Source organism: Chlorocebus sabaeus, chromosome 21 (genome assembly GCF_047675955.1).
Source record: "Chlorocebus sabaeus isolate Y175 chromosome 21, mChlSab1.0.hap1, whole genome shotgun sequence".
Lineage (NCBI taxonomy): Eukaryota > Metazoa > Chordata > Mammalia > Primates > Cercopithecidae > Chlorocebus > Chlorocebus sabaeus.
In genome coordinates, this window is record NC_132924.1 from 117,104,831 (window position 1) to 117,124,498 (window position 19,668).

The following is a 19,668-nucleotide window of genomic DNA, read 5'->3' on the forward strand; positions in this document are numbered from 1 at the left end:
GAATAGGTTGAAAAATAACCTTTGTTATAATTTAGACTCAACTTTTATAATAATGGAAATATAGCAGTTTCATGAAATCAATAAATAGGTTTGCTTTATTTTTTAAAAAGAGATTGATTAAAAATTTTTAAAATTAGATACATTGTGTCACGCAAAGAGTTATGTAAGGAATCGGAATACTTTTTGTCTCCATTTCTTTTTCATAGACAGAAAAACATTCCAGTTCTGACACTTGCTGTAACTAATAATTGCTGGATAAAGGGAGAGGAGGGCTCATGGAGGTACTTTAAACTGGGGCCCCACGTAAGTAATTTGATCTTTGCTGTCAGTTAAAGTACACTACTCTTTTCTTTTTCAACTTCTATTTTAGGTCTGAGGGTACATGTGCAGATTTGTTACATGGGTAAATTGTGTGTTAGTGAGGTTTGGTGTACAATTGGTGTCGTCATCCATATAGTGAACATAGTACCCGCCAGGTAGTTTTTTGACCCTCGCCGCCCTCCCGTTCTCCACCCTCATCCTCCCCCCACCGCTCTCTACCCTCAAGTAAGCCCTCCCACTTATAAGTGAAGAACATGTGGTATTTGGTTTTCTGTTCCTGTATTAATTTGCTTAGGTTAATAGCCTCCAGCCGCATCCATGTTGTTGCAGAGAACATGATTTCATTTTTTTTTTTAGTGGCTGCATTGTTTTCCATGGTGTATATGTACCACATTTTCTTTTTCCGGTTCACCATTGATGGGCATGTAGGTTGACTTCACATCTTTGTTGTTGTGAACAGTGCTGTGATGAACATACATGTGCTTGTGACTTTGATGTGAAAGGAACAATTCAGATTCCTTTGCGTATATATCCAGTAATAGGATTACTGGCTCGAATGGTAGCTCTGTTTCCTTTCAGAAATCTCTGACTGACTTTGCACAGTGACTGAACTAATTTGCCTGAACTTTGACTTTTCTTGCAATTTCAGTAGCATTCATAGCTTCGGCTCTAGTTTCTACTCATATATGACGTATCGTAAAGAATCAGTGCAGCTCGAGATACTAGTTCACACTAAGTTCAGGTACTTCATATTATAAACCTTTAATTTAGTATTATTTCATCCCTAAACATGTCACCAAGGGGGCAGTGCTTTACATAAATGTAATAACTTTCAGAGATTAGTGACAGACATTGCTTTAAAGACATAATTTTAGTGGAATATTTCGATTACACATATGATATTATATCATATATTGTGTTCTAATTATTATGGGCACAGTAATTACCCCAACTTCCTCACCATTCATAGAACACAGGCAAGAGGAAGTCCTTCCTTCTTGGTGCTCATGTCTAAGAAGATGAATTACAGGGTATGTTACTCTTCAATATCATGTTCTGAGCAGGCAGCATGGATTGTTTATTTCTCAATAGACAAAGAAATCTCACAACATATGAGTTAATGGGCGCAGCACACCAACATGGCACATGTATACATATGTAACAAACCTGCACATTGTGCACATGTACCCTAGAACTTAAAGTATAATAAAATATATATATATAGCGAGAGGTGTAACTTTAGGTTTGTTGAGTATGAGGATAGCATAACCCAATGAAGATAAAATAGAATTTCATTGTTTTTTAAAGGAGCATTAGGTACTGGCAAATAGGTAAAGTAGTTGGAGTTGGACAAATACTGAGAAGAGAGCACAGGTCACCCTTGTACATGAGGAGAAGCTGAATAGGACTGTTAGCTGTGCTCATTGTTTAACACTGCTTTTGAACAGTAGCTGCAAACTTAAACCTGTAGAAAGAGGTTGTTGTTGTCTTAATGTATAGACAAATGGAGCAAATATTCTCAAAATTGTCCCTAGGTTATTTGCCTTCAATGAAAACCACAGGTTTAGGGAGAGTTATAGAACTACAAATTATTTAGGACTGAAAAGGCCAATATCTGCTTTGTGACATGTGTGGTTAGACACAGAGCACTTATCTGGCACCTAGTTTACTCTTCACCTTGAAGGGAGAATATAGATCCAGTTCCATTTAGCTGGAAGCTGAGATCAAAGCAATATGAAAATGGTATTAACTACACATGTGGTAAAATGATCTGAACAACACATTTTCCTCCTTAATTTGGTTTTCAAACACACATTGTATTTCTTTTTTCTTTATCTATCATGAATTCCTAGAGGAACTCCATGAGTATAGACAAAAGGTATACTTAAATATTAATTTTTAAAACCAAGGCAATAGCCTTGGAAATAGTCACCTTATATGTTAAGAGTATTCAGTTAATACATCAATAAAAATTATTCAAGTATTAGCAGCCTATTTTAATAAAACACTTCACTAGATGTCACAATTAATAAAATGAAAGCTAGATGTCGGACAGGACTGGATTATGAATGGCATGGAAACATTTCAGCCAAGGATAAATTAATTTTTTCAACACAGACATCATAGAAATGTTTGTACATAAAAGTAAAGTAATAAATTCATACTTTGTATGATTAATTTGGAAGTAGAAGGTAGAATGCTTGGAGTGAGTGGAGATTACATCATTGAAATTTGCAAGAAAGGTCTTATACTCTATAAAATGGGAATGATGAGGGCAAAGGGAAATGTAGATGAAGATTAAGAGGAAGATGAATGATAAACAATAGAAGATATAAAGGAAGAGGATTTACTCATGGGGAGGAGGAGGGAAAAATAGAAGATGGTTCATTGGAAGAGTGGGACAAATCTAATTCTGTTGATAGAAATAAAGAGGACAGGGTGGAATTTCATTTGTGGATAGGGGAGTACAGGCATTTGTGAGACATTTAGGAAACATTCTTTCAGCTTTCGCAGAATGCATTTGGAGTTTTGGAGGGAAATCTAGAAGGTAAATGTGAAACTGAGAGTGAGCCATATAGAGCTGATATTAATTATTGTAGCTAGAAATAACAAGCCTTCCAAGAAAAACTTTAGAAGTAGAGTCCAACTTCTGAGCACAGAACCTTAGCAAATGCTCATAGAATGGAGCAGGAGGACTAAGAAGGTTAAGAATGCTCACAAGGCAAATCGACTGGAGGAAGATCAGGACAGAAGTGCACCACAGAGTTGTGACTCTGAAGGAACAAATAGGTAACATTGTTAAAAGCTGAGTGAAGAATGCAAATAGAATAAAATTCTCCGGAATTGCTGATGACAGGTTATCAGTAACCTTTAAGTTTTCAAATTCGGCCGGGCACAGTGGCTCACACCTGTAATCCCAGCACTTTGGGATGCTGAGGTAGGCAGATCACCTGAGGTCAGGGGAGACCAGCCTGGCCAACATGGCAAAACCCCATCTCTACGAAAAATACCAAAAATTAGCCAGGCGTAGTGGTGGGCTCCTGTAATCCCAGCTACTCGGGAGGCTGAGACAGGAGAATCGCTTGAACCTGGGAGGCAGAGGTTGCGGTGAGCCGAGATTGCTCCACTGCACTCCAGCCTGGGTGACAGAGTGAAACTCCGTCACAAAAAAAAAAAAAAAAAAAAAATTCAAATTCTATAGATTAGTGAGGGTAGAAATTTCCACTGGCTAAGGGATGAATATCAGGAAATAAATCCAGAAAATGGATTCTAGTCATTAGGGATGTGAAATGAAGGGGGATTTAGAATGCTATCTATACACTAAAGCTTCTAAATATTTTCTGTATATTTTCTTTTATAATGAAGGAGAAGGAGTTGCTTAGGAGCAAGAGGAACGTGAGGATGGTAGAGAGGAGGAGTAAATGGTTAAAGAAGATTCTGAAAGAGAGAGCATGAAATCAAGACTAAGGATCATCAGTAAATAACGGACACCTGCCTGTTCCAGCACTCCTGTAGGAACTTTAGTCCTCCAACTCCTTTAATTTCACCCAGGATCTTTCAGCTGGCCAATATTAGGCACATTTAACACATGAAGAATATGAGGCTCAGAGATGCTAAGTATCTTACTCCAAGTCTCAGGAAGCAGAACAGATGTGGGTCCACAACAGAAGCTGTTAGACTCTGAAGTTCACATTTTCTCTGAGATGAGACACTGTCACTCATTTGTAATGTGACAAGGACTATAGTGGAGAGACGTGTAGGGTGGCTGAGAGGAGCACAGTGAGCCATGGGCTCACAGGGTCTCCCGTTCGGCAGAGGAGAAAATGATCTGGTGACAATCACTGTGTCTGTGTCTTTTTCCCCACTGATGAGCAAACGCTTCGAGAACAGGGAAGGGTGATATTCATCCTGAAATCAGCATCTGCAAGATAAGCATCTGCAAGATATGAAAACTGCAAGATATTTGCCTAATTAGTGGAAAAAATGTCTACTTCTGGTGCACATCTTCTATTTATTCAACAAGGGTTGGCAGTTGTTTTTAAGTAAAATATATACTTGAGGTTGTAGAATTTAATTAGAATGTCTTCTCTGAGGCAATCAGATGTATTCTCAGGCCGGTCAGGATTGAAGAAAAGCACCCTGAGGGGTACTGGTGGGAGCATCAGGACAGAGCAGTAAAGGCGGAAGTGTTGGAGGCGGAAGAAACTTTTGAGGAGAACATTATGGGAGAGTTTAGAAAAAATAAATGTGACTCTGAACCATGAAGGAGACGAGCATTTCTGGAACTACATATTTTGTTTAATACTTTATCGACTTGCAGCATTGACAGTCTTTCTCGTGTAGCTAAGACATTCTAGTTTGCCCTGCTTCTGCCCTCAATGCCCCCTGCCTCCTTTCTCTCCTAGTTTCCCTTACTGTGTACACTGCAATAAAAGAAAAGTCAGTGAATAGGTGGACATGAAATAAGAAGGAGTCAGTTCTAAAACTTTTTCAAATGTAACCTGTTTCTGTTTAAGGTTCACAATTGATGACGTAGCACATTAGTTTTACTGAAAAAGCATTTGCAAAAGAAAACATCAAGGAATCTCCATTCCAAAACACATCTTCCCTGAAGACAGGGAAGAAGGGTCTTTAAACACCTGCTTTGGCTACATCCCTTGTGTCTAAAATGTCTAAGCATTCATCTTTTTGTTCGCTTTCTTTTAAACCCGTATTTAAAGGATAGATTCTTAACAGTAGCAAGTTGAAAAGAGAAAAAACAAAGAACAAGATGCCATCACAATGTCCTCCTTTATCCCACTAATGATTGAAGAAACCAAAGCCTATCAAAAAGGCCAGTGAATCCTCAAAGCATCCAAGCCTTCAGATCTATCAGAGGTTGCTATCAATTTATATTTGATTTTGTGGAGGGTATGTGACAGTAAACACATTTTCTACTTTACCCCAAGGCAGAAGTCATCTTACTGCGAACACCCATAGTACTATAGTAGTACTACCAATTAGTGTACACCAAGTACTTTCCTATAACCTATCTAAGTTTGACCTTAAATGTAACCATGAGTCATTTAATAGTAATCTGTCTTAGCTATGAAACTTGTCACTAAACAAAAACCACCTACCTGCTAGATAAAACCTAGGTTCTCTGACTCCAGGCTCTTTCCACAAGACCCTTGCCTCTTCCCAATGTTTTCTTTGGTAAATGATACATATATTTCATCAAGCTGAGTCTAGTCCATGTATTTGAGATACTTTCCAATTGTCTGTCTTTGCTGTTTATCATTTTTCAGACAATTGTCCATTACCATGTTTTTCTTGCACTGGAATCAAGGTAAGATGGTAAAAATGTAGAAATCCTAAAACTGTACTACATTATCTCCAGGCTTTCACTGACGTCCCTGAGACAAATCATGTCCTTATTTAGGGACTGGCCTGTCTCTCTGAAGCCGAGTAGATATAATGCCGTTGGAACCCAGGTTGTTAGCTTAGCTTCATGAATAATCTAAAGACTGAGGCTAGCACTGGTGGGTCATATACATATGTATTCTTAAAAAGTTATTCATGATGGGCTTGTTTTTTTCTCTCGTAAATGTGTTTAAGTTCTTTGTGGATTCTGGATATTAGCCCTTTGTCAGATGGATAGATTGCAAAAATTTTCTCCCATTCTGTAGGTTGCGTGTTCACGCTGATGCTAGTTTCTTTTGCTGTGCAGAAGTTCTTTAGTTTAATTAGATCCCATTTGTCAATTTTGGCTTTTGTTGCCATTGCTTTTGGTGTTTTAGTCATGAAGTCTTTGCCCATGCCTATGTCCTGAATGGTATTGCCTAGGTTTTCTTCTAGAGTGTTTACGGTTTTAGGTCTTACATTTAAGTCTTTAATCCATCTTGAGTTAATTCCTCAAGGATCTAGAACTGGAAGTACCATTTGACCCAGCAATCCCATTACTGGGTATATACCCAAAGGATTAGAAATCATTCTACTATAAAGACACATGCACACATATGTTTATTGCAGCACTATTCACAATAGCAAAGACTTGGAACCAACCCAAATGCCCATCAATGATTTACTGGATAAAGAAAATGTGGCATATATACACCATGGAATATTATTCAGCTATTTAAAAAAAAATGAGTTCATGTTCTTTGCAGGGACAATGGATAAAGCTGGAAACCATCATTCTCAGCAAACTAACACAGGAACAGAAAACCAAACACCACAAGTTCTCACTAATACGTGGGAGTTGAACAATGAGAGCACATGGACACAGGGAAGGGAACATCACATACCAGGGCCTGTCGAGGGGTGAGGGGCTAGGAGAGGGATAGCATTAGGAGAAATAGCTAATGTAGATGACGGGTTGTTGGGTGCAGCAAACCACTATGGCACGTGTATACCTATGCAACAAACTTGAATTCTGCACATGTATCCCAGAATATAAAGTATAATAAAAAAAGAAAAAAAGTTATTATTATGGTTACTCAACAGCTTCTGTTTTTTTCTGACTCTCTCCACAGATTAATAAACCTTGAATATTTTAATGGGAACAGATAACCAGACTTGGGCGAGTGAATTTATTCTCCTCGGCCTTTCCAGTGACTGGGATGCTCAGGTCTCCCTCTTTGTCCTATTCTTGGTCATGTACATGGTGACCATGCTGGGGAACTGTCTCATTGTTCTTCTGATCAGACTGGACAGCCGACTCCACACTCCCATGTATTTCTTTCTCACCAACCTCTCCCTTGTCGATGTCTCCTATGCCACAAGCATCGTCCCTCAGCTGCTGGCACATTTTCTTGCAGAACATAAAGCCATCTCGTTGCAGAGCTGTGCAGCCCAATTATTTTTCTCCCTGGCCTTGGGTGGGATTGAGTTTGTTCTCCTGGCAGTGATGGCCTATGACCGCTATGTGGCTGTGTGTGACCCCCTGCGATACTCGGCCATCATGCATGGAGCGCTGTGTGCTAAGTTGGCCATCACATCCTGGGTCAGTGGCTCCATTAACTCTCTCATGCATACCACCATCACCTTTCAGCTGCCCATGTGCACTAACAAGTTTATTGATCATATATTCTGTGAAATTCTAGCTGTGATCAGGCTGGCTTGTGTGGACACCTCCTCCAACGAGGTCACCATCATGGTGTCCAGCATTGTTCTTCTGATGACACCCTTATGTCTGGTTCTTTTGTCCTACATCCAGATCATCTCCACCATCTTAAAGATCCAGTCCAGAGAAGGAAGGAGGAAAGCCTTTCACACGTGTGCCTCTCACCTCACAGTGGTTGCCCTGTGCTATGGCATGGCCATTTTCACTTACATCCATCCCCACTCCAGTCCCTCTGTCCTTCAGGAGAAGTTGATCTCTCTCTTTTATGCCATTTTGACACCAATGCTGAACCCTATGATTTACAGTCTAAGAAATAAAGAGGTGAAGGGGGCCTGGAAGAAACTATTATGGAAATTCTCTGGGTTAACATCAAAGCTGGCAACTTGACTCGTCAAGATGACTTAGAGAAAACAGCTTTGCCTCAGTGTTCTCTACCCAACTTAGATCTGACAGGCATAAACTACGTTGCCCTGGCAACCAGGAAGGGGATGACGTAGCATGTACTGTGGATGTTATGTGGGAGGCTGAATTGTTGAGTTGGGGAGTGAGATGTGGGGTATTTTTATGTCATAGCAGCATGAAAAGTGGAGTATGGCACTGCCCCCTTAGACCTGCCACACTTATTTAGTCTTCATTTCTTTGTCTTGATAGTAATTGGAAGACACTGTACCATATTATTGTACTGTTGGGTTTGTTACATTGTTTGTAATCATGGACCTATTCCTAGATCTTACACTGAATAACTGGTTATTTTTCCATATTTCAGAAAGGTTATATTTTTGGTCAAATGCATTTTCACAATTGAAAGTTTGCTCACAATAATATGTGATGTAAGTAGCCACATGCATTATATTTGTGATTCATAGAGAAACATCAATTAAAGATCTTGTTTCACTCTGATCACAATATAACCAAAGGTTGTTTGTACACAATGACAATATTGGCCAAGGAAAAGCTGAGCCTCAGTAGCTGCGTGAGCCACGGTGCCTGACCACTTTTCTTAGTTGAAACTCAGGCTGTCTGGATCTAGAGTCTACATTCAGAACCATTGTCCCACGCTGCTTCTAAAAATGTTATTATTACGAACAGTAGGCAAATAGAGATCTTATAGGAGAATCTTTTACTTCCAGGGCTTCCTAAACCACCTACCCTTCAGAGATCTTTTACTTTCTTTGCAAAGTGGAACAGGATGAAGTGAGAAACACCTCCATGCAGCTATGGTGCTCTACAGTTAGTGACTCTTGTTTTCCAAAGAAGACAAATACAGCAGATGAGGTTACTGTAAAGAGTTCACCGTTATTTTTTTTTTTTTGAAAAATATATTCTTTTTATTTTGAGTTCTATTCCTAAAAATAAAAACCTGTAACTGTAAAAATTTAAAAAAAAATTAAGAGCAAAATCAGCACATAGAGACATGGGTATCAACATTACTTTTATTATTGTTAATTTGTATAATATAACTTTAAATTTGAATAGCTTTAATTGCTAAAGTGCATTTTTGTCTGTCATCTCATTTCTTCTGTTTTATTAATTTACTGTAAGAAGTGCCATAGCAAAGTACCATAGCATAGGTGGCTCAAATAACAGAAAGGTATTTTCTCACTGCTCTAAAGGTTAGAAGTCTGCCATACAGGCGTTGGCAAGGTTGATTTCTTGTGAGGGCTTGCTCCTTGCCTTGTAGGTGTCATCCCTCTGTGTGTGTCTGTGTCGTAACCTCCCCCTCTTATAAGGACACCTCTCGTGCTGGATCAGTGTCTATTCCAATAATCTCATTTTAGCTTAATTACCTCTTTAAAGACCTTATTTGCAAATACAGTCACATTCTGAGGTACTAGGGATTAGGACTTCAACACAAGTATGGGGAGGGGGACACATAATCCAGAAGGTATATTTATACTCAATAAACATTATAGCCTTGTTTCTTTATCCTTTATGTAGTAAGATAGGGAGAGCTGGCATTATTATTCCCATTCCAAATATAAGGAAACCATTATCAGAAGATAACATGAAAGGCTACAAAACATTTAACCTGCTTGGTATTTTATGTGCTTTAAAATTACTGATACTTATTATACAACCAGAAATAGTCTTTAAAATAAATTTTTATCACACTCCAATTTACAGAGAAACAATTTTCTAAGGGCCATCACAAATACTAAATGTCAACTATTATTTAAGTACTATGTAAGTGCATAACTCTCTATGCCCATTCACTAAGTGCTAAGGGCTATCCAAGTACTCTTGCTAGAGATTAAGTGGAAGTCAAATCTGTGATAAATTTAAAAGCCATAAGCAGACACACAAGGGGAAAGAGACAGTGTGGCTTTCAACAATCTCTTACACTTTTTTGACATTTCTTCATTTTTAAAATGAGTGGACATGATCCTATAGTTCATGCATCTGGAAATCAAAAAAAGGAGGCAGTCTGTGGAGTGATGACAATTTTGCTTTAAGATAAATTGTCATAAACGTATATAATGTAGATATGAAATAAGTGTAGACATCATCTGGCCTAACTTTCCATTGTCAGTAGAAGACTGAAAACGGGGCTCATATGATATCATAGGCTTCATTCCAACTAGAAAGAGACATCCCTTCCTTAAGAATAAAAGTTCCATGTCAGGGCATATCTGTTGCCAAGTAAAACATAGGCTTGCCTATATTGCCTGACTTACTACCTCAGAACACCACATTTCCACTCCACAATCACATACTTCCACTCCAAAGAATGTAAGACAGAAACAATTCCTTGTAAAAATTCGATAGAACTTACCCATATAACTGGCTTTGTGGGAATACTTTTAATAAGTATTTCATTTCTCTAATGTTTCTGAGAATTTTTCAGGCTATTTTATATTCCATCAGCTTTTAATGAATTACGTTTTACTAGGAATTTATCTATTTTTAAGTTTTTAAATTTACTGACATAAATCTCTTCATAACTTTGGTGATTATCTTTTGAATGTCTACTGAATTAGTACTTATATCCTTTTTATAACATTATTTGTCCTTTTTCTCTTTCCTTTCTTAAATCAAGTTTAATGGTGCATATTGTACACACAGTGAGATTCACCATTTTAAGTGTATGGTTCTACGAGTTTTTGATGAAAGTTTATGACAACCCCAAACAAAATATGTAATATTCCAGAAGTCATTTTGTGACCCTTTGTGGTAATGCCGTCCTTATTCATTTCCAAGTTACTTTTGTCACAGGAATGCAAAGTACTCTTCAAAAGTGTTAAGGTATGAAAGTCCAGGAAAGACTAGAATTGCTACAGAAGGAAGGAGACTGAAGAGAAATAACATGTAAATACGATGTGGGATCCTGGATAGCATCTTAAATTTTAAAAAAAGACAAAGACCAAAGAAGTGGATGGGAAACTGATGAAATTAGATTAAGCATTGTAATTTAGCTAATAACAAAATCGTATCAGTTGCAACAATGTTAGTTTCCTGTTCTTTGATTTGCATTATAGTTATATAAGATAAGAATATTAATGGACATTTTCTGTGCTATTTTTGAAAATTTTCTGTAATGCTAAAATTACTTCAAAGTAAAATCTTTTAAAAAATAAGCCAATGTAATTCACTATATTAAGAGCATGCAGATTTTTTAAAATGCTCATCTCCATAGGTGACAAAAACATTTGACAAAATTCAATGTCTATTAATGATAAAAATTAAGTAATCTAGCAATAGAAGGGAATTTCCTAAATACAAAAAAGACATCAACAGAATTCTATTAATTAACATCATTCTTCATGGTGAAAGATTAGATGATTCTCTCCTAGATTGGGAACAATCAAGGACGCTCACTCTCAGCATGCCATTTCAATATTCTAGGTTCTAGTCACTGAAAAAAGGAAAGCAAAAGAAAGGAAAGAATAAAGATCAGAAAAGAAAAAAAGTCAACCTATCTTTACTCACAGATGACATAATCATCTACATAGAAAATCTCAAAGAAGCCACAAAAAAGCCCTATCAAAACTAGTAAGGAGCTGGGCGCGGTGGCTCACGCCTGTAATTCCAGCATTTTGGGAGGCTGAAGCAAGCAGATCACCTGAGGTCAGGAGTTCGAGACCAGCCTGGTTAACATGACAAAACCTTGTCTCTACTAAAAAAATACAAAAAATTAGCTGGGTGTGGTGGTGGGCGCCTGTAATCCCAGCTACTTGGGAGGCTGAGGCAGGAGAATCACTTGAACCCAGCAGGCACTCCAGCCTGGGCAACAAGAGCAAAACTCCGTTTCAAAAAAATAAAAAATTTAATTAAAAAAACCTAATAAGGGAGTTTAACAATGGCAAAGGATACATGTCAGTAATAAATAATATATTTTATTTTTAGCAATGAACAAGTAGAAAATAAAATTAGATCAAAGTGTCATGTAAAAGAGCATAAAATCATGAAATAATACCTAAGGGAAAGCTAAATACGTGCAAGATTATACAGTGGAAACCGTTTTCAAAATGAGGGACATTAAAGAAGAACTAACAGATACCTATGTCATGTTCAAGGATTGGGAGATTCAATATTTTATTAAGATGGTAATCTCTCCAATTTGATCTGTAAATTCATTGCAATCCTGGTCAAAATCTTATCAGGAGTTTTTCAAAAATTTGACAATGTGATCTTAACATTTATATGAAAAACAAAAAGCTGAGGGTGGACAAAATAGTTTTGAAATGTAGAACAAACTTGACACACTCACTGATTTTAAAACTTAGTCAATACAGTCAATATACTGCAGTAGTCAATACAGTGAAATACTTCTTCAGAGGTAAACATACGGATTAATGGAATAGACAAGAGTCCAAAACTAGATGAAATTCACCAATTCAGTCCATTGATTTTTGATAAAGATGCCAAGGTAATTCAAAGGAGAAAAGAAAATCGTTTCTACCATGGTGCTTGAAAAATTAGACACCCATATAAAGAAAGAAAAAGGGAAGGAAGGAAGGAAAGAGAAAGGAAGGGGGAAAGGGGAAAAAAGGAAAGAAAGGAAAGGAGGAAGGAAGGAAGCAAACAATCAAGAAAGGAAGGAAGGAAGGTTTTTTTTTTATATACACTACATAGGAAAACTAACTCTTAGTGGATTAGAAGAATAATGTAAAAGTAAAATCATAAAACTTCTAGAAGAAAGCATGGGAAAAAACTTAGCAATCTGGGGTTAGGCAACGATAAATAGAACTTCTTTAACTTGCAAACTATACATTTGATAACATTTAAAAACTCAAACCATTTAATAGCAAAAAAACCACAATTTTTAAAATGGGCAAAGAACTTTGATTTTCTTTGTTTTACTGTTTTGTTTTATTAATTCGGCTTTCATCTTTACTATTTTTTTCATCAGTTTATGACCTTAATTTTGCTTACGATGCTTTTGTCTGCTGGCTCCGCAGTTTTGTAGCACTTGTATAACTAAATACGTCTTTATTTCTCTTTCATTTTTGAAATATATATTCTCTGGGCATAGAATTCTAGGTTGGCACTTTTTTCATCTTTCAGTTCTTCTGTAAGTCTTATCTGTGTTCCTCTGTATGCAATGTGCCTTTTTTCCTTGTGGCTCCTTTTGTAATTTTTGCTTCATTACTTATTTTCAACATTTTAGGAATATAGCACTTTGTTATGTTTTTATTTTTTTATTTTTTATGCCTCAGGTTTGTTGAGCTACTTAAATGTGCAGGTTCACTGTTATTATCATATTTGAAATTGTGGGGCTTTTAATTGTTGATTATGTTGATTTTTAAAGTTTTCTATCCATTTTCCTCATTCAGACTGAATTTTTCTTTCTTTCATATTCCCTATCTAGTTTTGGGATCATGGTTATGATAATCTTACACAATTAGGTATGCCATAATCCCTCATTTTTTTCTTTTGAAAATCTGGTGCAAATTTGAAAGCATGTGTTCTTTTAATATTTGATAGAACTTCAAAATAGATCTGTGAAATACATTGCCACATTGTTGTAATCAAATCTTTTTAATAGATCAGCATTCCTTCTCAAAGAGAAGATGGGGTAAATTTTATTTATTTTCCTAGGATATATATGTATTTTTTCGAAGTGGTTCTGATGTAATAGCCATGGATTTTTCAAGGTCCTAGCTATTTATCAACTTGTCCCACACTGGGCTGGAGAAGCTCAGAAGAGCTACATATTTTAAAAGACCTCTCCATATATATTTGAAGATAATTTTTAAATGATGTTCGCTTTCTTTTATAGTATTAAGAATTTTCTTCTTAAAGGAGGAAACAATTGTCTTCTTTCTGTTACTTGCTAAATTAAATGGTGTTTTCCAAGGATGAGACTACCCCTTATTTGTATTCTCTTTTCTCATATTTAATTGATAAATAAAAATTGTATATATTCAAGAAGTATGACATGATTTGGTATATTTATACATTACATAATGATTACCACATCAAATTAATTAACACACCCATCACCACCATTGCTATACCTTAGATACCCAGAACTTGTTCATCTGATAACAAAGTTTTACCAGCATCTCCCTATTTCCCCATATCCTATCCCCCAGAAACTGTGGTTCTATTCTCTACTTCTGTAAGTTTAACTTTTTAAGAGTCCACATATAAGTGAGATCTTACATTTTGCCTAGATTTTTGCACTTACCATAATGTCCTCCAGGTTTATCTACATTGTAACAAATGACAGGATTTCCTTTTTTTATGGCTGAATAATATTCCTATATATAATATATATTCCAATATATAATATCATCATCCAATATATACTGGAATGATATAACCAGTTCACATTCCCACAAATATACAAAGATTTCCTTTTCTCCACACAAATTCCCACACACATTCCCACAAATATACAAAGATTTTCTTCTCTCCACACCTTCACCAACACTTATTATCTGTTATCTTTTTAATAATAGTCATCCAAACAGGTGTAAGGTAATATCTTATTGTGTTTTTTGATTTGCATTTCTCTGATGATTGGTGTCACTGAACACCTTTTCATATATTTGTTTGTCATTTTTATGTCTTCTCTGGAAAAACAGCTATTCAAATTATTTGCCAGTTTTTGAATTGGGTTATTTGTGGGTTTTTTTTTTTTTTTTTTTTTTTTTTTTTTGCTATTAAGATGTCTACGGTTTTTATAGGTTTTGGATACAAACTTCTTATCAGATACTTGGTTTGCAACTATTTTCTCCCATTCCATAGGTGGATTTTTCATCCTGTTGATTGTTCCATCTGCTGTGTGAAAACATTTTAGTTTGAAGAAATCCCACTTCCGTATGTTTCCTTTTGTTGCTTGTGTTTTGGTGTCATAATCTATTTGGATTATTTGTTGTCCTCCTTGCATCAAATGATTTTAAAATATTTTCTAGTGAAACTTATAATCTATTGCCCAGACTGATCAAAATAGAGGGGATGGAGAGAACTGGAAGAAAAAAACAATGTCAGCAAAAGAAAAAGACACATTATCACAGTTTCTATGTAAATTAGATATATAAGAAAATATTAACAAATTTAGGCCCATAAATTTGAATGTTTGATGGGACAGAGAAATTTCAAAAAAAAAAAAAAAAAAACCTTACCAAAATGGACACATGAAGAAATCATGTGTCTTATATTTAAAAAATTCGAATCTGTGTTTAAGAATTTTCCTTCAAAGAATTATTTTAAATCAAGTGTTTCTTCAAGGAATTCTACCTAATATATAAGATAGAAATGACACCAGTCATCCACAAAAGCCATTTTATGTATTCAATATAGAAAGGCTAATTATATTTTCACATAATTTAAAAAACACTGTTTAAAACAACATTTCAAAACTTCAAATCTGGGAACAAATCTAATGAGATATCTACAAAATGTATATATAGATTAAAAATACAGATACAAAATACATGGAAGAATATGATTTTTACATGGATTGGAAGACACAATACCATAAAAATGTCACTTCCCCCCAAATGGATTTTCAGATTCAATGAAAATCAAATTAAAATCTTGGCAAGTTATTTTCCTGGAAATTTTTGAGAACATTTTAGAATCATATTAAAAATTTATATGGCCTGAAGTGTCAAGACGATTTAAAAATTTAGAATCTAGTTGGAGGATTTGCACTATGATAAAACAAGATTTATTATAAAACTATGGTAATGAAGAAAATGTAGTATTGGTATAGCAATACAAAAACAGACCAATGGGACAGAAAAAAAGAGCCTAGAGCCTAGAAATAAAAACCTACACAATAAATTGAAATTTGGTTTATGGCAACACATGGGAGTAGTGAAGAAGCAATGATCTCTCAACATGCTCAGTCAATTTGATATCCATATAGAAAAAAGTGAATCTGAGCTGTTATCTCACATCATGCACACAAATAAGTTCCAGATACATTGTTGGTCTAACTGTGAAAAGCAAAACATTAAAACTCCCAGAAGATAAAAATAAAGAATAATTTCACGAATTGTGGTAGACAAAGATTTCTCATTCAGGACACAGAACGTTAGAACTATATGAAAAACAGTTGATATATAAAACTACATTAAAATTAAGAGAATCAATTCATCAGAAGCACAATGAAGAGAGTAAAAAGGCGAGCCACACCATGGAAGAAAATATTTTATGACAGATGACTTACATTCAAAATATATAAAGAGCCAAAATCAATAAGAAAAAGAGAGAGAACCCAGTAGAAAACTGGGCAAAACATTGCATATACATTTCACAAAATGGAATATCCAAATGGCCGATAAATATTTGAAAATATGTACAACGCTGTTAGTCATTAGGGAAATGTAAAATATAATCACAGTGAGATACTACTATGTACCTATGAGAATGGTTAAAAATGAAAAAAAAAAACCTGACAATAACAAGGGTAGAGAATGGATGGAGCAAAAAAAAAATCCTAATATATAGTTGATGGAAATTTAATTTATACAACTGTTTTGTCAAACTGACAATGTTAGCTAATGTTGGGCGTGCACTTAACTTGTGATGTAGCAATTACACTACCAGGCAACTGAAATGGGTACATATGTGGGATGAAAGGTGAGTGTGTTGTATGTGTCTATGAATGTTCATAGCAGTATTGTTTTTAATAGCTACAAACTAGAAACAACCCACATATCTAACACAATGGATATGTAATTTGAGATGCTTAAAGTATTTAGTAAATTTCTGTGGTATTTGCAGAATATAAGGGTTAAGCACTAGATACATAGTTAAATAATTTGACAGATTGAAGTACTCTTTCAGTAGTCAGAATGAGAAAGGTTTCACAAAACAGTTGCATCAGTTGTGAAAAGATATTTGATCCCAAATAATGCACAACTTAAGTGTCATGTTAAAGAAGATAATGTTCAAAGGTTGTATAGATGATCCATGAATAACTAGACACTTGGGTCAAATATTCCAAATCATGAGTGCGTGAACAGAACATCATGGGCAAGTTACAGCTTCCTCAAAGTGAAACTTCAACAAAGGCTTAGAAGAATGTCCCCTGGGGAACTGGGACTTTGAATTCTCTTCTCATGTTTTGGGCTCAGGAAACACTAAATTCTTATTTGTAAATTCTCTTAAATGTATATGTAAGAGTTTAAGGTGAGGGAGTCACCATACTGAAATTCCTGAATGAAGGAAAAATAAATGAAGGGGAAAAATGAAAGAAAAAAAAAAGAAGAAAAAGTAAGAGAAGCCTAATAAACACAGCATAATTGGCCTGCAGAGATTTTCTCTTCAAGGGGAAAGAAAATAACTTCTAAATCCTGCCTCTTGCCCAGCCCTCTCTTCCTGGGGTAGTGCTGACCTCTTGTCATCTCCAGTGCTGTATTAGAACCTTGAGCCATGAACCCAGGGTTTCCTCCTTAACACACACAGCTGCTTCCTAGACTTTTAAGCCTTATGTGACAATAGGAATGAATTTGGTTGGTGGAACGATAAAAGTCTCATTTTGGCAATTAGTTCCAAGAAACCATAGCTTGAATAGCCAAATTGAGGAGGAAGTTATTTTCAGATACCTCTGAGAAGAGAAGCATCCAGCATAAGGCTTTGACAGCTTTCACAGGAATCGCCAGGCTTAGCTGGTCATGTTTCCTGCATCCCACCACAGCACACAGCAGCACTAACTCCTGGAAATGTGGACTAGAGGACAGGTTTGTGTTGACTGGCTCATAAATGATGATGGTCACAAGGTAACTTCATCAGAATAACCAAAGCATATGTTGCTGTCAGCACTGTGGCTATACCTAAGGAAGTTGGGATTGGGAGAGCAACTCAGCCAATTGACATTTTGGGAAAAACTCAAGCTTTCCATGTGGCTTTGTTTTTTGAAAAGAATACTTGTAATTCATCACCATAGGAAGCTTGAATCATAAACTCAGGAAGAAAAGGTGATACAGGAATGCCGTTCACCTTCACTATTTTTGTCAATTATAACATTGCTACCTTACTTTAGAAAATCTGCTTAACTTTTATTTACATACCACATTTTCAAAAATGTTTTAAGCTTTATTATTTTATTTTTTGCTTTTTTTCTTAAGAAATCATTATTTTTACCATTAGCATTATATTCTTATTTCATTAAGGATACGTATATTGCCGCCCTCCAATGAATTAGGAAAGATTTGAACTTATGCTCCCTTTAGACAGATCAAGAAACGAGTTAATGAGAGATGAACTGGTAAATGCAAATTCATTGGCAAAGCAGTTCATTCACTCCCAGGAAGAGGCCGTTAAAAAAAAAATAACAAAGATGATACAGAAGTATGACATGCTAACTGCAGATATTTTTATTTTATCTTTAATCAATACCTTCTTGGGCCTTACTGGCCAAAAATCAGGGATTACTAAATTTTGTCGAACCTTTAACTATTTGTATTTTTGTTAAGAAGTAAAAGGTTTAAAACTTCAAGAGATTAATGTCAGTTGGTTTTTTCAACCAGGTTTCCTTATTTGGTACCTGAGATCCATTAAGGCATCATCAAATATACCCTTCTCTGTTAGTTTCAACCCTTTGCTGATGAAATTCCTCTATATAAATTGATTCATAGGTCATAGTAGAACTGACTACTACTCCATTGAATTTTCAGAACTAGTTTATAAAATATTGTCTGTTTATGGCCAAGTCACATTGACAGGTCCCAGGCATTGATTTTCCCCTTTGAGATGATGTATCTCTCTCCTTTGTACCTGCAGTATCTGCCAGTTATGCTTTCATAATTTGACTATTTTATTCATTAGGGATTAAAAAAGGGTAGGTTTCTTCTTTCTTTGATAGAAATATTACGAAGTGATTTATTAATCTTTTGAAGCTCTAGAGTAAATTTTAAAGAATTAAAAAACATTTAGTACCTTTATTGTCTCCTCTCATTGTAACTTACCTAAATTATCTCTTGGGATAGGAATGGTTTATTAAGCTTAATTTATTCAAAGGTGAATAAAGGATTATCATATCCAAACGCCCATTGACTTTTTGTCTGCTAGCTTATCCAAGTGCTCTGGACACCCTATTTATCTGCAGTTAATGGCACTACCTGACCACAGATGGAAAGTAGGTAATATTTGGTTGGAACATCTGGGTCTAAGTTTCATTTTCTTTTGCCACAAGACAGAGTAATTAAAAAATAGAATATGTGGGAAATTTAGAGTAGGCTTTGGTGAGACCATAAAATGTTTCCAAATCATTTGTGATTTGAATAAGGTGCAAACACAGATTACTAAGAGTTTCAAAGAGCATTTTTGAATACTAGAGCCCTTGAACTTTCCAAAATACTGTTTATCATCAGTATTAGAAAGTTTGGAGATGGTATTGAGCAGGCTAGAGTGTTACCTTTTGGTTCTGTGGGCCACAATAGAAGGAGAATAGTACAGAGATAAGAGAAGACAAAGTTTTCCAAGGGAGTGGAACAGCAAAGTATTTGAGATGAGAATAAGAATAAAGGGAATTGGGAGAAAGAGAGCGAGAGATAATCAATAGTCATTTCAATGAGTTAATTTCAGTTAATTATTTTCCATCGCACTGTGGTCTCCAAACTGTCACTATTCAAGACATAATGCAAATAGAACCAGTGGGAATATGCAACTAGATGACCATTATCTCTCAGTTAATAGGCTAATACTTGTAGCAAATATGTAAGTTCTTATTTATTAGGGAAGAGAGTAGGTGCATCACTGACATATAGTTTCTGGACAGTCATAGCCTGCTGTGAACACATACTCTGCTACTTTTCTGCAGGAGGATGGAAATGACATTGGGC

At 35.7% G+C, this 19,668-nt stretch overlaps 1 protein-coding gene across 1 annotated transcript; it reads left to right on the top strand.

Moving 5' to 3' along the window:
• Positions 1-6,839: 6,839 nt before the first annotated feature.
• Positions 6,840-7,866, top strand: LOC103227145 (olfactory receptor 2F1-like). Its single transcript, XM_037991206.2, has one exon. The coding sequence runs from the start codon at positions 6,860-6,862 to the stop codon at positions 7,811-7,813; it is 954 nt and encodes a 317-aa protein (XP_037847134.1). The 5' UTR covers positions 6,840-6,859; the 3' UTR covers positions 7,814-7,866.
• Positions 7,867-19,668: the final 11,802 nt, after the last annotated feature.